General features: G+C 40.4%; 1 protein-coding gene across 3 annotated transcripts in view; it reads left to right on the forward strand.

The window, feature by feature from the left end:
* The window catches only part of HEATR5A (HEAT repeat containing 5A), a 59,243-nt gene extending 39,966 nt beyond the window's left edge, over positions 1-19,277 (forward strand). For all 3 annotated transcript variants that reach the window (XM_035109897.2, XM_035109925.2, XM_035109907.2), the window contains 15 exons: positions 1,877-2,015; positions 3,633-3,812; positions 4,360-4,599; positions 5,831-6,012; positions 6,491-6,559; positions 6,836-7,015; positions 7,411-7,642; positions 8,829-9,077; positions 9,674-9,801; positions 10,023-10,170; positions 11,339-11,611; positions 11,781-12,005; positions 13,119-13,270; positions 14,870-15,083; positions 15,877-19,277. In XM_035109897.2, coding sequence (XP_034965788.2) covers positions 1,877-2,015; positions 3,633-3,812; positions 4,360-4,599; positions 5,831-6,012; positions 6,491-6,559; positions 6,836-7,015; positions 7,411-7,642; positions 8,829-9,077; positions 9,674-9,801; positions 10,023-10,170; positions 11,339-11,611; positions 11,781-12,005; positions 13,119-13,270; positions 14,870-15,083; positions 15,877-16,175 — 2,910 coding nt within the window. In that variant the 3' untranslated portion in view covers positions 16,176-19,277. The remainder of the gene's footprint in view (positions 1-1,876; positions 2,016-3,632; positions 3,813-4,359; positions 4,600-5,830; positions 6,013-6,490; positions 6,560-6,835; positions 7,016-7,410; positions 7,643-8,828; positions 9,078-9,673; positions 9,802-10,022; positions 10,171-11,338; positions 11,612-11,780; positions 12,006-13,118; positions 13,271-14,869; positions 15,084-15,876) is intronic.
* Positions 19,278-21,230: the final 1,953 nt, after the last annotated feature.

Genomic DNA, 21,230 nt, shown 5'->3' on the forward strand with positions numbered 1-21,230 from the left:
TTATTATTATTTCTATACTTCCTTTCACCTGAGGAACACAGGGCGGTTTACAATATAAAAACACAAAAATATGCAACATAGTAACAAACAAAAGTAATAACCACACACCCCAGTTTAAAAGGCCATGTTGTTGTTGTTGTTTAGTCGTGTCCGACTCTTTGTGACCCCATGGACCAGAACACGCCAGGCCTGCCTGTCTTCCACTGCCTCCCACAGTTTGGTCAGACTCATGTTGGTGGCTTCGAGAACACTGTCCAACCATTAAAAGGCCATAGGTTGTTTAGCCAAAGGCCTGGGAGAAGTGGGCTGGTTTTGCTTGGCTCCTAAATATATGTAAAGAAGGCAACAGATGAGCCTCCCTAGGGAGAGCATTCCCTCATAGGCATCAACTTCCGGATAGGAAAATAAGGGAAAATAAGGGATCAGTGGTGGCGCAGCACCGGAAGTCGCTTCTACGCATGTCTGGACATGCGTAGAAGCGACTTCCGGTGCCGGCTCTGCCCGATTTCCGGTGCCCAGACATGGGCAGAGCGGCACCAAAAATCTGTTCTGCTCATGTCCAGACACGCGCAGAAGCGACTTCCGGTGCCAGGCTGCCCGTGTCCGCATGTCTGGGCACCAGAAATCGCTTCTGTGCATTCTCGGGCATGTGCAGAGGCGATTTCCAAAGCCAAGTGAGCAAACAGCCAGCCAGGAGCCGGGACATGGTTGCCGGCGCCGGCAGGAGCTGCAAATCTCGGGGATTTACGGGATATTTTTCAATTCGGGAAATGGATTTAAATCCGGGTGTTTCCAGCAAAATATGGGAGACTTGACAGTTATGGCATTCCCTAAGCAGGGAGTCACAGCAGAAAAGGCCTGTTCTCCTGTTGCCGCCCTCTGGACCTCTCAGGGTCCAGGTTGGTTCATATGGGGAGAAGTATTGCAGTCCCGAGTCATTTAAGGCTTTATAGGTCAAAACCAGTGCTTTGAATTGGGCTCAGAAACTAATTGGCAGTCAATGCAGTCAGGCCAGGATTGGTGTTACATTAGTTCAGTATCTTTGATGTGCTGTGTATATGTAATAAAGACAGCAATATTTCATCATTCATAACATACCTTATTGTATTATCATTCATAGATAGGTAATGTTGAGACAGACTTCTGTCTGAAACCCCAGAGAGCCACTGTCAGTCAGTATAGGATAGTGCTTAACTAGTTGGGCCAATGGCCTGATTCAGTAAAAGACAACTTTTTACCCATATTATAAATTGTTTAATGTTCTATTAAAATTATTATATGCCTGTGATGTGAATCACATTTTTTTGAAGGTAAAAGGTAAAGGGTAAAGGGACCCCTGACCATTAGGTCCAGTCGTGACCGACTCTGGGGTTGCACACTCATCTCGCATTATTGGCCGAGGAGCTGGCATACAGCTTCCAGTTCATGTGGCCAGCATGACAAAGCTGCTTCTGGCGAACCAGAGCAGCACACAGAAAAGGTGCACAATAATAAATGATGCTTATTAATTGACTACAACCAAAAATAGGTTTTATTTTATAAGGGTTTGGTTTATTTATAGCTAAAGTAGTTGAAATCTTTCTGTTCATTTGCTTTTAAACAAATATTTGTATCCCACCTTTCCCCCATGTTTGTTCAAGGTGAGAAACTTAACATGAAATAATAGATGGAACTGTTAACACCAGCCAGACACAGTCAATATAGTGGAGGTTGGCTCAGATATTTTTACTACTGTCCTCTGGCTTTTTCTTCTCTAATATCTGATTTCTAATTTTGTTTCAGAAATGTTATTGCTTAAAGAACTTAAGGCTCCTGTCTTTCAGATACCACCTATAAAAGTGCAACCCAGATTACATCCTTTGTCTATATATTTCAGGTGAATCTCTCTAGTTCGTATCTGTTGTTGAGGAGAGCAGTACTAGCTTGTTTGCATCAGCTTGTACAAAGAGAGGCAGCTGAGGTATCTGAACATGCTGTGGCCCTTGCTAAAGACAGCAGAGAAGACTTTAGTCCAGGTAATATTGAGATTCAACAGACACATGCAGGCCACCATAACCGGGTATCATCCATCATGTTTTCCCCTCTTAAATGCTTTTTTGGTTTTGTGTAACTTGTATCTTGCCATGCAAAATCCTGCAGATATTTGTGTATTGCAAACTGACTGCTTGGAGGCACTCCTAAAAGGCACATGTTTATCTGTTCCAACCTATAGTTCTTCAAACTGAAGGACTGGGAGTTTGACTGCTGCACCACATCAAAACTATATCCTCATATAAAACTGTCATGCCAGAGAAATGAATCTGTCTCAGTCTTCTTTTTCTCATGGTAGTTTTGCATGTGCAAGGCTGGTGTTTTGTTTTGTTTTGCATGAAATCACTCACTTTGCAGTCTAAAGCAGTAGAGTCCAGAAACAGACACATTTGTGTTGTTTCTTTTTTGCCTGTTTTGTCTCTGATTTGCACACTTTGCTCAGAAAAGCATGTGTGCTGGCAAGCTGCTTCCAAATCTTTCATCATGCCTGGCTTCCTGCTTTCTGGATACACACAGTAATCCTTACTATGTTGTACTTGTCTTTTTGATGCCTACTGAAGACCTTCCTTCTTTAAGCTGAGACTGTTCCCAGTATTGGAATTACTTTAAAGATGTATAATCACATGTTGCTTGCTGTCCTGGGTGACTTTGGGAAGAAGGGTGGAATACAAATCACTGGCGGAGGAAGAGGAGTGGGGGGGGAGCACACCGCCCCTGGCGGCGCAATCCCGGTGGGGTGCCATCGCAGGTGCCCCCCGCCCGTGCTGGGTGCCCCACCCTCAGAGGCAGCGCTTCATGCCTTTGTGGGTGGCGTGCCACGCCAGCCCCACCCCCGCCTGCTCTCCGCCCCCACCCTCCGTTGCCGGAGCATGAAGCGCCGCCATTGATACAAATGAAATAAATACGTATTTTGATTCACGTAAATGGCTTGTAGGAGCTTATTTCTGACCTTATACTGTAACCTGGGATGTAGCTTTCATGATCTGTTGAAACACTAGCTTCATCCATGGCTGGTTTTGTGCCACAGAGGTAACCCAACAGAAGGAGGGGTATGGAAGTGTACAACCCTTCTTTTGGAGTCTGCTACCCATGCTGACCTAGCTAGTTTGTGGTCTGCTGTCTGAATGGACAGGGATCAGCATAACCCCCTCCCCTGAAATTGTGACTACCTCTGTCAGAAGTGACGATGTTTCTTTCATTTTTCTTCTTTCCAAGAAGAATGTTGGTCATATTAAAGGAATAGGCAACTGTATGTTGGAACAGACGGCTGAAATAAGTCCATTTGGACTATTGCTGTGGCTCTAAAAAATAATACAATGGCACTTCCCCCAAGACATTTTCTTACTATATGGGATCCTGGGGGGAAATCAGAGTCATGGTATGGAGGTAGGTAATGTCTTGAAGTGTGTTTGGTTTTAGTTATGCTTTGGGCATTAATGATGCTAGAGAGATGAGATGAGCAACAGCATTTTGATATTATTTCAGGGTTAAATATTTTGCCACAGTATTGCACTTAAAAACTTTTGTCAGCTTTTAAGTACTGTGATTCATGCTTGTTTCTCAGCAGATGAATTCAAATCACACTGTTGTTGCTTTTACAGGCATTAACATCAGAGAAGTAGGCCTTGAAGGTGCATTACTGAGCTTGTTGGACAAGGAACTGGATCCAAAACTATGTCAAGATATCAGAGAGACCCTGAGCCATATGCTTATATCAATGGGAGTGGAAAAACTCTCCTTCTGGCTTAAACTCTGCAAAGATGTTCTAGCTGCCTCTGCTGGTATGTGCTGATGCCTTCTTCCTAGAAAGTAGATTTTCTCATTATATAAATGAATCAACTGAACATACTATCAGCTGATATCTTAACCTATTTTGCAAGTAATTTCATGTAATGTGAGAAGAGTAACTCATAAACACTTCTAAGTCGGAAGACCACAGAGGAAAAGGAGGAGCCTCATGCAGCGGAATCATTGGAGGCCCTCCTCCAGTGACATCAGAAGGGAGTCAAGTGGCCCCAGGGAAATGGGCCTTCTCAGTGGTGGTACTTGATTTTATGGAATTCTCTTCCTAGCAAGGCTTTGCTGGTGCCTATGTCTTGCCACAAAGAAAAAGTTGTTTATTTTCCTAGACTGATAGTTTCTCTTAGTTTTGTGATATTTTAAAAAATATAAATCAGTCTCCTTTGCACCACTCCCCACACCTCTTGCTCATTCCTCCTCCCTATTCCTCCTGCTCCCCTTTTGCCCTGTTATACACCCCAAGCCTTTGACGGGTAAAGATCCATTAAGTGTTTTGCACTTTACCTCCCTGTTTGTATCTCAATGCAGATTTCATCACAGTGGTTTCAGTGGACACTACCCAAGAAGAAGAGGGAGCTCAAGGGGATGATGAATTTGCATTAGCTTTGGAGAACGATGAAAAGCTGCACCCCTTCCCTCATCCTCGATGGTCTACTAGAGTATTTGCTGCAGAGTGTGTGTGTAAAATTATCGCCCAGTGTGAGAACGCAGGCAACGCTCACTTTGACATAGCTCTGGCACAAGAAATGAAGCAAAGAGATTCAAGAGGTATGTCCTAATGTTTATGCAGACATCAGCTGCAAGGAAGTGGGTTTAGGATTGCAGTCTAAATTTAATTTGCCAAACTGTAGCTTAATGGTATCCAACAAAATCTCTTTGCAGCTATTGCAATAGACATTCATTGAGATGTGTATTCAGATTATTGTTAGTACGCTCATTTGTGAGCGAGAGAAAAATGAATACTCTTGAAGAACAAAGAGGTTTGTATATTTATTATGGCACAAACTTTTCAGAGACTAGAGTCAACTTAATGCAGATAGTATTATTAGATACATGTTGTATTGTCCTCAGTTGGCAGGTGGATTTAGATGGGTGGGGGAAATGTAACAGTGGGGTCAAATGGCCATTTGAGTAAAAAAAAACTAACCACAGTTTGGCTTCCTGTCCTGCTACATATACTAAGCTGCCATCTAGCAGTAGCCATTCCATCAGGCTATAGGAGAGAGATATGGTTCTACGGATCCTTTCTTCCAGCTCTGCTGAAAGGCCAGACATTTTGCTCATCCTCTCCTTGAACTGTTTCCATTCCAGCTGGGCATTTTCAGTAACTCTGTAACTATGAACTAATGCCCAAGATTGCCTTTCCCCCTCCTCCCTCCCAATGCTTCCTCCTTTTTCTGTAATGTCTCTTAGATGTTAATCCTCAGGGTAGGGGATGTTTTTATAACTTGTGGCTTTAGACTACTCTGGAGCCTTTTTTGATTGGAGAGTAAACCTGGGATTTTGTCATCCAACGCTGCTATTGTGTTATTTTGCAGACATTTGAACTTTAATTGAATTAACATGGGCTTTTTATATTTCAAGACCATTTTGGCCTGCTTTTTCCATATAGGGTAATGGTTGACGCTTCTGATGAAATCTGGTCCATAAAGTTAATGCCATAATAAATTTGTTACATCTTTTAGATGTCTCAAACGCTTTGATTGTTTTTCTTCTGCTACAGACTAACACAGCTTTATCCCTGGAAGTTAATATTACCTAAGCAAACTTTTCCAGATGTTGCACCTAAACATTGACGCTATGCAGAATGTTGACAATCTGCAGTTGTTATCGGTGGTTTCCTGGTTCAGCAGGAAATGATGCCTATTTATGTATAGGTTACAATTCAGAGGACGGGAAAGAAGAGGGGGTGGGAGATAGGCACCAATGCTTTAAGTGTCCACACTAAAATACATTTTTCATATTAACAAAATGATGTTTGCCTTCCCCACCCCACCAGATGATTTCCTAGTACTGCACTTAGCTGACTTGATCCGCATGGCTTTTATGGCTGCCACTGATCACAGTGACCAGCTTCGTCTTTCTGGCCTTCAGATGTTGTTAATTCTTGTTCGGAAGTTTGCTGCTGTGCCGGAGCCAGAGTTCCCAGGTCATGTGATTCTGGAACAATATCAAGCAAATGTAAGTAGGCTTTTGGTTCTAGAAGCGTTTGAAAAATAAAATGCATATTAAGAGTTAACTCTACATTGCACTTGAAAACGTGTTATAAAGGAATATATTATTGGCGTCTTACTACACAGGCTGAATAGAATTTATAACAATAGCCATTACTGTAGTGAATCAAGAGCTGGTTTTGTGAATGTGTGGTGGAACTGGCCTATTTTGGAAAATATTTTATAACATATGTTACTATAACATAGCTTACCAAATTACCAGTATGAAGAGTAGCAGAAACCAGATAGCCTCTGTGGCAGCTGAAATGTATAACTTGGTCCCGAAATGTTCATCAAGTTGGCAAACTATTAGGAATAATTCTGCATGTTGCACCTTTTGCCTTTTAAGAGAATCATACTCAGATTTGTAAGAATATGTTAACTGGGCCAGTTTCTTCAGAATATTCAAATATTTTTTAGCATGTTATCAAATTATTTTATTTTAGGTTGGTGCAGCGCTTAGACCGGCTTTTACTTCTGAAACACCACCTGATGTAACAGCAAAAGCATGCCAGGCAAGTTTTAAAAAAACTATATGTATTCAAATTTCATCAACTCTTGACCAATCACAGGTAAAACTTGATAAAGATTATCTTTATCTTGTCTCTTTAAAATTAATATTAGAGACTGCTTCACCTCTGAACATTAAATATAATTGCATAATGGGCTTGCCAGAGCAGAGAGAAAGCTAATAACCTAAGTAAGTAAGTAAATAAGAGAGCACAAACCCAGGCATAGTGTTTTGTAGCATTACAAAAATAACTATATTGTTTGCTGTTGTATCATACTAGGTTTGCAGTGCCTGGATAGCAAGTGGTGTAGTAAGTGACCCTAGTGACCTTCAGAGGGTTCATCAATTGCTTGTGACATCCTTGACCAAAATACAGGCGGGACAAGAAGCCCAAAGTCAACTGTACAATGAAGGCACATCAGTTATGGAGATCCTAGCTGTGTTGAAAGCTTGGGCAGAGGTATTTTTTAATATACATATTTATGGTGGCACTAGTGCTTTGCAATTGTAATTTGTGGATAGACATTTGAATATCTACAGGGGTTAACATCTAGTTTTGAGTTGTGGTGTTTGGCAAAAACATCTGGATTTTACCCTGATGTTCACGGAATTGGGGAGCATTTCCTATTTCCTTACTGGAGAACATTCCTATTTGCTTATACTGAGTCAGACCATTGGTCCATTCAGTTGTCAGGGCTGGAGTCAGATGCACGAAGAAGCAGAGTCAGTTGCCAGTGAAGTTAACTGTTTATTCAAGGAAACGGCATACAACTCAGCAACACTTCCCAGTAGGTTTTGCCCCTATATTCAGTGGCCTTTCGACGAGACTGTCCTTTCACATTGTTGTTTCAACAGGTCTATATAGTTGCAGTGGAAAGGCAGAAAAAGCAAAGCGATGTCAACAGACCACCCTTGGTAATAAACATCACAGAGGAGAGCTGCAAGGATCAAATATCTTCAGTGGATGAACTTCTGGAGCTAGTCCAAGCAGATCTGGGCAATCTGAGCAAACTCTGGCTTGCTGCACTCCAGGATTATACTCTCTTAACTTTGCCTTCAGAATTTGCCTCTCAACTTCCTGCTGAAGGTAGGCAGGCAAATAGAACAATACAATTTCATTTCATTCATTTCTATGCTGCTTTTCACTCACACAAGTCACAAAGCGGCTTACAAAGGATAACAATAATAGAACATCACAATTACAACATAAATCATATAAAATAAGTAACAAATCATCAGCAAAAAAATTACAAATCAGCAGTAAAACAACCACCTTCTGTAAAACACTATTAACAACACAACTAACTAAAAATAAGCTAAACAACACAAGTCATAAGATTCACAAGGCATTGTTGCACTCATAACAAAACAAGATTAACAAACAACCAAAAACAAACCAAGCACTGTTGAATTCTCTCTCTCTCTCTCTCTCTCTCTCTCTCTCTCTCTCTCTCTCTCTCTCTCTCTCACACACACACACACACACACACACCCTTCCCCACCCCATGACTCAGTTCATCTAAATACATACAGTGGTACCTCGCTTTGAGACCGCAATCCGTTCCGCGGAGGCGGTAGCTCGCTGAAGCAGTCGCTCGCCAAAGGCACGCTTCTGCGTGTGCATGAAGCACCAATAGAGTGCTTCTGCGCACGCACGCACTGCGCAGGTCGCGTCTGCGCATCTGACGCCACAGAACCCGGATGTAAACACTCGCCGAGGTAGGCATAAACCGAGGTTTGACTGTACACATAAAATACATTCTGCAAATACATACTAACTTTGATGCCACATAGTTTGGGCCTGATTCTGTAAATTAACGAACAACAACAACAACTTTTTTATTTATACCCTGCCCTCCCCAGCCAAGGCCGGGCTCAGAACGTAGCCAGTAACATGTTGTCAGCAAAAAATTAAAATGAAATGTTTAAAAATGTGGATGCATAAGTAACAACAACAACAACAACAACAACAATTTATTATTTATACCCCGCCCATCTGGCTGGGTTTCCTCAGCCACTCTGGGCGGCTTCCAACCGAATATTAAAAACAATACAGCTGAAACTGTATTGAGTGAGAAGATGCCTGTAAGATTGCAGAATTTAAAAAGAAGTTTACTGAAGTCATCTTTGATGATTTGTGAATATTACTTTTAAAGAATAACTAGCCAAACCTTCCTCATTGTTTAACCATAAAAAGTGTAATTAAAGTAGTAAATACAAAGATACCTTGAGCTGTTTGGAATATGCTAAACATTTGTTGCTTTTAATTGTAGGTGGTGCTTTCTATACTGCAGAGACAATTGAAAATTCAAGGCCACACTATCAAAACTCCTGGGCATTGATTCTCCATGCAACAGCTTTGTGGCTTACCAGCACAGGTTTTCTTGTAGGTGACGCAGATGAAGGTCTATCTAATCTCTCTCGACCTGTCACCCCAACTACAATGTGTCAAGATTCAACATCTAGAGCTGCTGTAAAATCACCTGAAGATGTGAACACTGATAGATTTCATCTTGTTTTGGGTTAGTAAATGCATGAACTTTTCCTGGTGTTATTTTCTCATGTATTTTTTCCGATTGTTGTGGGAAATCAGTATGAGCTGTTAGGCACATGTCGAAGTGGTTAATACGCTACTGTTGATAAAATTGCTGCATTTTATGGGATTACTACAGAATTTCACCATTATTTCATTGAATCAAGCCAGTGGTCCATCTATTTGAGCTAATTGTCCCATCTAACTGAGAACTGTTAACCCAGAATGTCAGAGGATCTGAAACCCAGTTCTCCCAGTCTCTGGGAACTAGAATTTTATTTACTTATATCTTATTTGTTAAAAGATTTCCAATCTGCCCTTCATGTTGAATGATCTCAGGGTGAATAACAATTTAAAACAAAACAAAACTGAAACATACAGTTGGAAGAGTACTAATATATATTAGTATATTGAGCACAGGCCCAATAAAAATCATATTTCAAATGCCTGGTGCAAAAAGCTGGCACCAAAAGATGGATAACAACAGCACAAGTCAAATTTCAGTGGCCAGTCAATTGACTGATGTTTTATTGGAAATTCAACTCTGATTCTGTTCACAGCATAATTTCTCCCTTCTCTTCTTAGGAATTAGTGTGGAATTTCTATGTTCTCCTCGGTCAGATTCAGGCATGGAAAATATTACTTCTTGCCTACATGCCTTACGAGTGCTGCTTGATGTTCCTTGGCCAAGGTCTAAGATTGGTGGCGATCAGGTAACAATCTCTTGAAAATCCTAAGTATGAATTATGAATTGTTCAGTGTTACAATAATTGCTTCTGCCCGACATCTCTAAGAAATTGCTTCCTTTGTTTTCTCTCATTGTGATTTCTCATGACATAATGTGAAGGCCGCTTGAAATAGCCTCTGTGATACATTTCACCATGTGTGTTGCTGCATTGTGTGTTCCACACTTTTCCTGTTTCCCTTTATACAGGAGCTGAGTGTTGAGCTGCTGAATGTTTTACATCGGCTTATAGTGACAAGAGAGTCCCCTGACATTCAACTTGCTGCTCTAGAAGTTGTTCGACAGATTCTTTTTGCAGCTCAGGAACATGTCAAGGAAAAACGTAGAAGTGCAGAAGGTATTGTTCTTGTTGTCATTTAACTTAATATGCTGGCTTTCCACACACAAGGTGGCTTACATAAAATCAATTGAAGACAATACATAAAAACTGCATAAAAACAAAGCAAAATACAAAAAAAGAAAACAAACAGGAGAAAACCAACATCAGTTAAAAACAAGCAAGATCTCATACAATAAACGGTTGGGAGTTGCGAGCCACGCAGGTTTCATGCTTCTCTCTTCTCTGGCTCAAATTTCTCCTGCCACCCTTAAGCAGGGCCCTTCTTATTATGTGTTAGAATTGGCTAAATATCTTATTACCATCGTAGGTAAAAATAAATAAATTGCTGCGGTTCTTTTCACCGGTAGCGTAATGCTAATAGTAGATTTTTAACCTGTATTTCTAATTTATTTCCATATTTGCCCTGCATTAGATTATTTCTGAGAATGGGAGCTGAGCCCATATAGGTTTATTTTAGTTAGTGATGGTAATTTAAACCACCCCCTCCTTTTAATAATGAACATAGCTGTTAAGCATAGTATGCATCAGAATTAATATACAGTGGTAGCTCGGGTTACTAACACTTTGGAAGTAGTACCTCGGGTTAAGAACTTTGCCACAGGATGGGAACAGAAATTAATTGTGCGCTAGTGGCGTGGCGGCAGTGAGAGGCCCCATTAGCTAAAGTGGTACCTCAGGTTAAGAACGGTTTCAGGTTAAGAACGGACCTCCGGAATGAGTTAAGTTCGTAACCAGAGGTACCACTGTAGCATGTGTTAACAGTTGGCATTCATACCCTACAAGTGAAACAACTGTTGTTTCTTTCTTCCCAAAGAAGCCCAAGGTGCTGGGGCTAAATAAATATGTCTTCAGCAGGTGCCAAAAGGAATACAATGCAGGTGCCTGCCTGATATCAATAGGCAGGGAGTTCCATAGCACACTAAAAGGTCAAGATCTTTCAGGTGTGGTGCAGGTATTATGTGCCAGTTCTGCCGATTGAGGCAGTTGGGTGGGTACATATGGAGTAAGGTGATCCTGTAGGTAAACTGCTCTCCACGTTGTTAAGGGCTTTATATACTAACACATTGAACTCAGCCTGGTAGCAGATCAAGTGGAGACCTCTCAGCACAGGTGTTTATATGCTGACAAGACCTCACTCCTATCTATCTCTGTCCTTCCATTTTAGTTGATGACGGAGCTGAAGAGAAGGAAACCTTGCCGGAGTTTGGAGAAGGCAAAGACACAGGAGGGCTGATACCTGGAAAGTCCTTAGTCTTTGCAACCCTGGAGATGTGTGTGTGCATTCTCGTAAGGCAGTTGCCTCAGCTTAACCCTAAGATAACGGGCAGCCCTGGAATTACATCTGGAAAGCCTCAGTTGTTATCGGAGAATGGAAGCAGACTAGTATCAGTGGCATTAGGAATCCTCTCTGATGTTCCTGCAGTCTGCTCACCAGAAGGTAGGATGCTCCCAAGATGTTTCATTTGCCAGGAAGATAGAAGCAGTGTAGGGAGTGATTCTCCCATTCTAGGAATGCAAGCTCAATACTTGTCCTTTGTATAATGTGCACCAGAAGGTATTTCTTCCTAACCATAATATTTTCATCACCCCTTTGTCATATCCTACAGGAAGCATTGCCGTTCTTCCTACTATCTTGTATCTGATTATTGGAGTTCTCAGAGAAACTGCTGTGAAATTACCCACAGGCCAGTTGCCTTTGACTGTTGCTTCATCGTTACAAGCTCTTAAAGGAGTGCTGTCTTCTCCCATGGCCCGGGCAGAGAAGAGCCGAACTGCTTGGAACGAATTGCTCCGCAGTGCTTTGGTCACTATTCTTAACTTTTGGGATCAAGGTATTAAGGCTGAGGAAGGTGTTTGGTCTGTAACTCAAGACAGTATAAGAGTGGGGGATGAGGTCTGCCAACAATTAAATATCATAAACACCATACCAATGAGTGATTCCTAGTAAGTAGTATGCAACATTTAGTCTAGTACTAATACAGTCTGGATACAAAAAATGAAGTTCCAGGTAACCTCTGGCATCTGAACAAGTTTCTGGTAACTTATATGTGACAGTTGGGTTGCTGAAGAAGGTAGGGAGTTGGCTTCTTCACCCTTTATGGTGCTTCTTAGACCTTGCTGCCTCCTCTACCCAGAGTCCCTACTTTGCTCTCTTCACAGCTCAGTTTGCTCTCTCAATCCCACTGCACTTTGGGCAGAACTTGGCTTACACACATTTCTTCCCCTTGTCAGACCCTTCTTCCATACCTATCTTTGCTTTCTCTACCGTTTTGATGTTGTGCATCTTTTTAGAGCCGAGCACCTTCTGTTCCTGCCTTCTACTCACTTTTCTTCTCTTTTTTTTTCAAAAGCCTTTGGATGCCGCTCATTGTTCACACCTTTCCTTCTTTTTCTCCCAAAGGACTTCCCTGGAGGAATGACTTAATCAGAGTTGAGGCTTCCCAGAGCACACCTGAGTAAGGCTCAGCTCTGGAAGATACATAGTAGCAGTAGCAGTAGTAATAATGGAGATGAAGCAGTCATGTTAAGACAGATGGTCTGTCTGGCCCATTATTTGGGCTGGCCAACAACATTCCATGATCTTAGGCAGAGGTCTCATCCATGGCATCTTCTTAACTGCAGATGACTAAAAAGGTCCTGGAAAGTTATCCACCCTTGCTCTATATTGTAGCTTTTTAATACAAAGCAAATGCATACAATTTACTTTTAAAAAAAATCTGACCGAAAAGGAGGGCTCAAACACTCTTCAGCAATAGTTGGTGTTGAGTAAAAGTTCTTAAGAGTATCTAATCTCCATGCTTAAAAATGTATGTTTATCTACCGTGTTTAGCTGAAAAATCTGTTGATTTGTGATAAAATTGATCTTAGCATCTTGATTTATGTATTTTGATTGATGAAATGCACCAGTTTCAGAACACAAATCTAAGATTGTTTTTAATTGGTAGATGGTGCTCATCAAGAATTGGATGAAGGTAGTTTGCTGACTGCAGTCACAATATTCATTTTGTCTACAAGTCCAGAAGTTGTTACCATGGAGTGCCTTCAGAAGTGTTGCATTGAAAAGTTTCAGTCAGCAATGGAATCTAAAGATCCTATTGTAAGTCCTGCATATTGTTTTCATTCTTTAGAAATCTACAATTGCTATGTTTTTATGTTCAGCCTTGAATGGTTTATTTAGAATGCTTCTATCTCACTGTATAGCCTTGGAGACCCTCAAAGCAGCTTGATTCTCAAAATAAAAGTTCACATTCAGCTTTGGTATCAGGAACAGAAATAACATGGCAACACTTATTCTGGTGAAATTTCCTCATCCTTAGTCTTCTCTGGTGTCGACATTCAGCCTCTGCCTACTAGGCAGCAGAGCCCACTGATTATCACTAAGGCAATTCTAGGGCAAGACAGTAGAAAATCTCTCAGCCCATGATGAAGGCAAGTCTTTGTCTTGCACTGAATGATGGCTGCTTCAACCATCTGAAGTAAAGTAAATGGCTTACAGGGGAAAGGGTCTTTTCACCTGGGATGCATCTCTTATGGGAGACACACCTGGGGTCTTTGTTATTGTCTTTTAGGCACCAGGCAATACTTTTTGTCCTCCCAGATTTATATTTCCCCTTGCTATGATAGTGTTCATACTGATTATTACAAACTGCCCTGGAATTTTTGCAGGGCAGTATAGAAATGTGTTTTATACAAACAAATACCAAATTAACAATTGCTTACTTTGAGTTAATGGTCTTAAACAGGGGTCAGCAACCTTTTTCAGCTGTGGGCCGGTCCACCGTCCCTCAGACCATGTGGTGGGCCGGACTATATTTTTTTGGGGGGAAATGAACGAATTCCTGTGCCCCACAAATAACCCAGAGATGCATTTTAAATAAAACATGTGATTCCCGGACCGTCCACGGGCCAGATTGAGAAAGCGATTGGGCCGTATCCGACCCATGGGCCTTAGATTGCCTACCCCTAGTCTTAAATTTTGGGATTTTAAACAAGTGGCAAAAGTTTGCAGGCAGGTATGCAATTTTATTTATAGCATCATTAAGAACATGCTGCATAGAAATAAATTTTTACACATTTCATATCGCGTCATCATCTGAGAAGACGAGTCCTTGGACTTTGATAACTGGATGAAATGATGGTCTATCTAGATATGTTCATTACCTTTTCTACCTTTAGAAACCACTAAACCAGGCATAGGCAAACTCAGCCCTATAGATGTTTTGGGACTACAACTCCCATGATCCCTAGCTAACAGGACCAGTGGTCAGGGATATCTAATATAGTACATCTTGTGGAAAAGCTAAAAAGTATGCTTTCTTCTGTTTGATACTGAAGGGTTGGGGTGTTTTTTTTGTACGGATCTCAGCATTTCTATTTTGATTTGGGCAATATGGAGTCCCTAAGTTCAAGGTCACTGCACATAGAACAGCTTACAGCTACCAGAAAGAGGGAAAGAAGACAGTGTACTCATATATGCTGGTATCTGGCAGCACACCTGCATTAATACTCCTAGTTTACTCTGGTCTTTTCCTGCCATATCTGAAAGCAGATCTTGCTACTGACATTGGTGCAGTCTTCTTCTGCTTCTGATAAATGTACTGATACACAGGACACCCCCCCCCCAAATGCAGTTCAGCAGTGCTCTCTAATACTACATGTTTGTGTTTTAACTTGGAATTTTCCTTTGTCTTTTTAGGTGCAACTTAAATGCTACCAACTTCTCCTTACCATTTTCCAGTATCCAAATAGAACTATCTCATATCCTTACATTCATTCACTGGCGTCATCAATTGTTTGCAAACTGCAGGAAACGGAGAAAGTCAAGCCTGAGAATTCTGCTGAACTTCAGGTTATTCAGGAAGGGATAAAAGTCGTGGCTGCTGTTATAGCTCTCGCCGAGGAGGAACATCGTAAGTGTCTTTTGTAGGGCAAAATAGATTGACGTCTGGAATCGGTTGCTAATTAAAATATGTCTCTGTTAATGCAATTTCAGTTGTGACAATATGTTCAGGACTCATGACAGTGCTAATGTGTTAACATTTCATCACTTGGAGACTACTTCTAAAAGTATTCTTTAAATTATTACTTAATCTAGCAAATGCATGCAGTGTTGGAAAAACCTTCTGAGCACAATAACCCTAGTCCAAAACATCTGGAGGGCCGAAGTTTGGGGATGCCTGCTGTAGACTATAGCCAAAGTCAAAAATACATTTTATTGTATCACTTGGTTTTTAAAATGCCATTAATAACTTTGCATTTACCTTTTTCTGTTGTTGACAATCTCTTTGTATATAAATAGTCTTCGGAGGAATTCTCTGCTTGATTCCAGATATTTGGCCACTAAGAAAAGGTGGGAAGGTCAGGTGGCAAGCAGCTGGAAGGGTACTTGCTAGAGGCAGGGAGAAGTAAAGGCTCTTCTGTCATAGTAAAGCCACTTGTTAGCCCCTTCCAAGGGCTTAAATTCAAAACCCACCCATGCTCCCACATTGAGATTGGCCCCAGGAAGGGCACTCAGAGCGGGGGGGGGGGGGGAGCCCTAAATAACTAGTTGCAACAATGATTTTAACAGTGCAATCCAGTGCATGGTTACTTAGAAGCAAATCCTGCTGGGTTTAGTGGGGTTTGCTGTTATGTTTTGAACTGCAGCCTAAATGATGTTTGTGAAGTTAGTGGTATTAATCATTTGCTTTTCATTTTTCACAGGAGCTCAGCTAGTGGCTTGCTTTCTCCCAATCCTTATTTCTTTTCTTTTGGACGAGAACGCCCTAGGATCAGCTACGAGTTCAGCAAGGAGTCTTCATGAGTTTGCTTTACAGTACCTGATGCAGATTGGTCCACAATATTCCTTAGTCTTCAAAAAACTAATGGCTTCTTCTCCGCCAATGAAGGCGAGGCTTGAATCGGCCGTGAAGGGCAATCAGGAAAGCATCAAGGACAAGGCAACACCTAGGCACTCCAAGAATCCTGGGAAAAGTATTCAGCTAAAGACCAACTTTCTGTGAATAATGTTTTAAATCCTAAGCACTTTGATAAAACACGGCAAACTGCCCCTTTTCATTTCTAGCTGCCCTTGTAATGAAGTAGGGTTTTAATTTTAATTTCATTCTGCTAAACTTTGAAAATCAGCACATTATAACCCAATTCCAGAGATGTGCATGCATGTGCCTGCCTACACACTGACTCAGTCAGTAGTAGGAACTACATTCACAGCCAGTACTGCTGTATATGGACATGGGAAACCCATAGGCTCTGCATTCACAGCTCCCAATCCAGAAGAGGGTTCCTCCTGCTCAATCAGGGTGCAGACAGACTTTATATCATTTTTTTAACCATGTTACTAGCTTCTTTAAGTTCTTTCTTGGCACTGTGCAGCATTCTAACCTAATGAAGATTTTATTAGATATGTAGGAACCTTGACATGCTTATTTATTTCACACTTTGATATTAGCACAAATACATCAAAGGAAATCCTGTCCGATCTGTCAATGCACAATGTAACAGAACCATCCATGCCCCCATATATTGCTTTTTATTACCATTATTACTTTGGTTAGCAGTTCCCAGTGTGGAACAATCGACACTTAAAAACAAACCACTTGTCATTTTTAAAAGCAGTTTTGCAGGTTAAGCATTGAGAGCTGCTTCAGCAAAAATACTAATGAATTACTGAGTACGTGTTCACGTTTAGCTCCCATGGAGTATGGTAAATGTACATCTTTGCCCATAAGCAGGAAATTTTATATCTTGCACTAGGATTAATGGCACAAAAATGTGGCTAGCTCAAGGTGGAGTGTTAATTCAGGGGGCAGCAGTTGCCACCAGGGCTCCAGGTTTGGAATATCGTTTGACTAGGCTCAGATACATAAATCTGGGATACTATTCAACACTAAGCCGCAGTAGTTGTTGAAAATACTAATACTGCAATCACAGTTGAATTGTAATTTTAATTCATGAATTCCTTTCAATGCTGTAACATGTTCCAGCTGCTAATTTTAGCAAACGACATCATCAAGTAAAAGTATTGGATGTTCTCTTGGTCTCTTGTGAACTGCCTTTGGATCTTCAGATGGAGGGCGACATACAAATTTAATAAATACAAATAAAATAATAATAGTCCATAAAAGTATGTAAAATCACTTTTGTGTATCTTAAATCCACACATGAAGTACTATTGGGAACTTTAGGTTCTCATGACTGTAATGAAGCTCTACTTATCTGAAGGATTTATATTTCCAAAGTTAAGCACATATATGTATGATTGAACATACCTTATACTATCCACAAAATCCCACCTAGGCAGGAAATATCTTCTTAAATTTATCATGCTATTGCTAAAGAGGTGGTTAAAGCTTTCATATTTTGTTAATAATATGAAAACTGCTCTGATGCACAGTTTCTCTGCATAAGATACCTCATTCTCTATCATGATCATTTGATGATCTCCCCATGGGCAAATTTGATGTATCGACTCAAATGCATAGGAATCAAAGGGAGATTTATTAAAGTGGGCTTGTATTGTATTCAGTTGCAAATGAGTCATTGGAATAAACAAAACATTACATCTTGGCAGTGGATTGTATTTTAGTATAGAGGCCTATACTAATAGTGTGAGCTATTAATTGTTTTAAGAATTGTATTGGCGACCATTGCCTTTTTGTGCCAGTATTATCTGAAATAAACCAAATGCTAGGATATTTACAGTATTTCCATCTTAATAATTAGTAGAAAAATAAAAAAATATCATCCATAGAACTGAGACTCAGGAATGTGTACTGTATTTTGCTATACATTTTGTATGTAAAATTGTAAATTGTACAGAATTGACCATTTGAACAAAATTCTAACAAGTCATTTTTCTAATTTACATAAAGCTAATTTTCTTCACTTAAATTGGTGTGCTTGCTATTTTATTAATAAAACCTGATTTTAAATTTTTTTTTAAACTACAACCCTTGCCTTAAGTACATTTTTAAACAAGTTGGTCTCTTAAACTATTACTTCTGTTCCTTCCCACATTTGGGATACACTGGCATTCAACTTCTCTATAGGCTTATCCACAGTTAACATTTGCCATGTTCTTTCCAAGCAGAATCTTTAAATGCTCTGTGCCAAAGCTTTTTTTAAAATAAAAATAAAAAATCCTCCAGGCTTTGCCCATGAAAACCCACTCTTTAAAGCTGAATCAGAGCAAACATCAATCCATGTTTTCCATCAAAGTTTGCTCCTATTAAAAGAGCAGGTTTCCACAGGGAAAAGAGCAAAAAAAAGGGGTGTGTGTGCTCAGACAGAGCTTTAAATTGCAGACTGTGCCTGGAAAGAGTGGAGGAAAGGTACGTGTAGGTAAGTGCTTTATTTAGAATTAGAAATGTTACTAAGGAAGTATTCTTCAATATAAGTGTAGCAAAGTTTGAACATCTTGGTAGAACTTTCTGTAGGCTTTGAAACCAGTCAATTGTGGCTATTGGTGGTGTAACGGTGAACTTGTAACAAGTGGATCTACTCCTGGACAGCAGTCTTTTACAAGTAGAGCATAAAGGGGACAACTGTTCCCAGCATCTGTTGTTCAGAGTTAATATAGTATATATAGGCATGGATATTTCATTCATTTACAGATTGGAACCCCTCTTTTCTAGTGTTCTCAAAGCAGCTCTCAATGTTCATAAAACACCATGGCTGCATTAAAAACCCTGTTTTTAAAACAAAACCAGACCAGCTGGAGCAGACACCTTGAAGTCTTCACCTGCCTGTCCTGGTCCTTCCTACATGTTTTTGATGGGTCTGTGCTGTGGGAGGGAGATGGTCCAGAAGAAGCAGAGGTCTCAGGGTGTCCACCTGTCAACAGGTATTTCTTTAATAAAGTTGCTTAACTTGTTTAACACCACCCATTCTCTCCTCACCACCACCACCACCTTTTGAAAACCTCTCCCATTCTTCTGGCATAGGTTTTCAGGATCCAAAGGGCACAGTCCTTCTCAACATCACAAGAAACCATCACATCCCTATATCCAATTGATGTTCACAGCTTGTTTGTTTTTGGAAGAAGTGCAACATATTAGAGCAGAATTAAGGATTGATAATAAATTATTTGAGGCATGTATGTAATTTTTTTAAAAAAGATTTAGAACTCCTCTCCCACATCATGACTTGCGCTGTCGTAGCTGCTAGTCTCATTTGTAGGCTCTGTCCAAGAGCAGGAACTGCAGAGGCAGCTCAAAAAATGCTGGATGGGAAAATCCAGAAATGGCATCTACACACAGAACATTCTTTTTTGCATAATAAATACCCAGAAGATAAGTTTCTTCATATATGGAAGCCTATTTTCAATCACTGAAATATACTCGGAGTCAAGAGTGAATTTCATGCTCTTTATTCAGCTCATAGTCATCAAGGAGGAGAAGAGAAGACGAATGGCTCTTTTCCCCAAACCATCTGCTTATATACATTATTTACACAATGGGCCTTGCGTGATTGGCTACTTCAGGGCTACACCTGTGGGCCAATTATATTATGGATTGACTTCTGCCTGCAGCCTGATTGGCTGCTCCTACAGGCCAATCAGGTAGCAGATTCACTTCTGCCAGCCGCCTGATTGGCTGCTCCAGCAGGCCAATCAGGTTGCGGATTCACTTCCACCTGGAGTTGGATTGGGTAGCTCCCGCTGATTCTGAATCCTATTGTTCTAGGATTCAGCTCAGTACATAACAATCACTAAATTGGAGCAAAAGTATATTAACGCGAGAAAAACCCACTGAATCAGGCCAATGGCACATCTAATCCCCTATCTTGTTCCTCACAATAGCTAACCAGATGCCTGTGAGAAACTCACAATGACAGTACAACTTGCAATTTTCAGCAGCTGGTATTCAGAAGCAGAGCATGAAACACTTAATCTCAGGGTTGTGGGTTTGAGCCCCACGTTGGGCAAAAGATTCCTGCATTGCAGGGGGTTGGACTAGATGACCGTAGAGGTTCCTTCCAACCTTCTGACAGGGTGTAGAACAAAACCATTGTGACTTTTAAAGCCATCCAAGTTGTTATCTATCACTGTCTCCTGTGGGAGCAAGTTCTGTAGTTTATAACTATGCTACATGAAGAAGTGTTATATCTGTCCAAAATCTTTATTACAAGTAGTTTTCTTTCATATTTTGTATACTTCTGTGAGCCTACAGGATAAGACAGGAAACTGATTTAGTTATGCTGGTTCTAGGGTATAGTTACCGTAATTATACTGAATACATTTAGGAAGAAGATACCATCTCAGTTCCAGGGAATTTAGAAAACTGCCATGCCACCTCTTAAGTGCAGCATAAAGTCAAGTATAAACAACTTGTGCCTTTTATGTAACCACTGAAGTTAAAAAGCAACTTCCTGCCTTTATTTTGCTGTGCTTGCTCATCCCTCCTAATGAGTTGCCATAGATGTTAACTACAGGATGTTGGTTCTGTTATCAAGAGACTTAATTATAACAAACAATTCATTGTTATATTTAGAACGTGTGGGATTGCATTAGTTTTCACATATGGGGGGGGAGAATTTCTGTGCAGTAAATATATTAGCAGAGGAATGAAATTTACATTTACATTTTTAAGTCCAATGAAATATTTATCTGATTACAGATTACAAAAAAAGGTTTATTTTCAGTTTATTTCAGTGGTGATATAAGTTTGTGTATTTCTTGACTCCCAAAGCAAGGTACCATTTTATTCTTTCCAATCAATGCTTTTTTAAGGCTTGTGCCTAGAGTTAATTATTGATGCTAAAAGTATAATCCTGGTGGGATTTGAGTGGTGGGTTTTCATTTATTTGTTTATTTATTTGTATGTGTGTGGTTTGTTTCATTTTGCAAGTTGTTTTCTTCTTTGGCCACTCATACAAGTATATTTCACTTGCACCAAAAATGTGAGTGCACATGACTATTAACAGCAGCAAAATAGAGCTGAAGTGGAATAATTTCTTTAATAGATTAAATGACATGTTTTAAGACTGCCTACTTTACTAAGTGGGACCCAGGTGGCGCTGTGGGCTAAACCACTGAGCCTAGGGCTTGCCGATCAGAA

The sequence above is a fragment of the Zootoca vivipara genome, chromosome 1 (genome assembly GCF_963506605.1).
Source record: "Zootoca vivipara chromosome 1, rZooViv1.1, whole genome shotgun sequence".
Taxonomy (NCBI): Eukaryota; Metazoa; Chordata; class Lepidosauria; order Squamata; family Lacertidae; genus Zootoca; species Zootoca vivipara.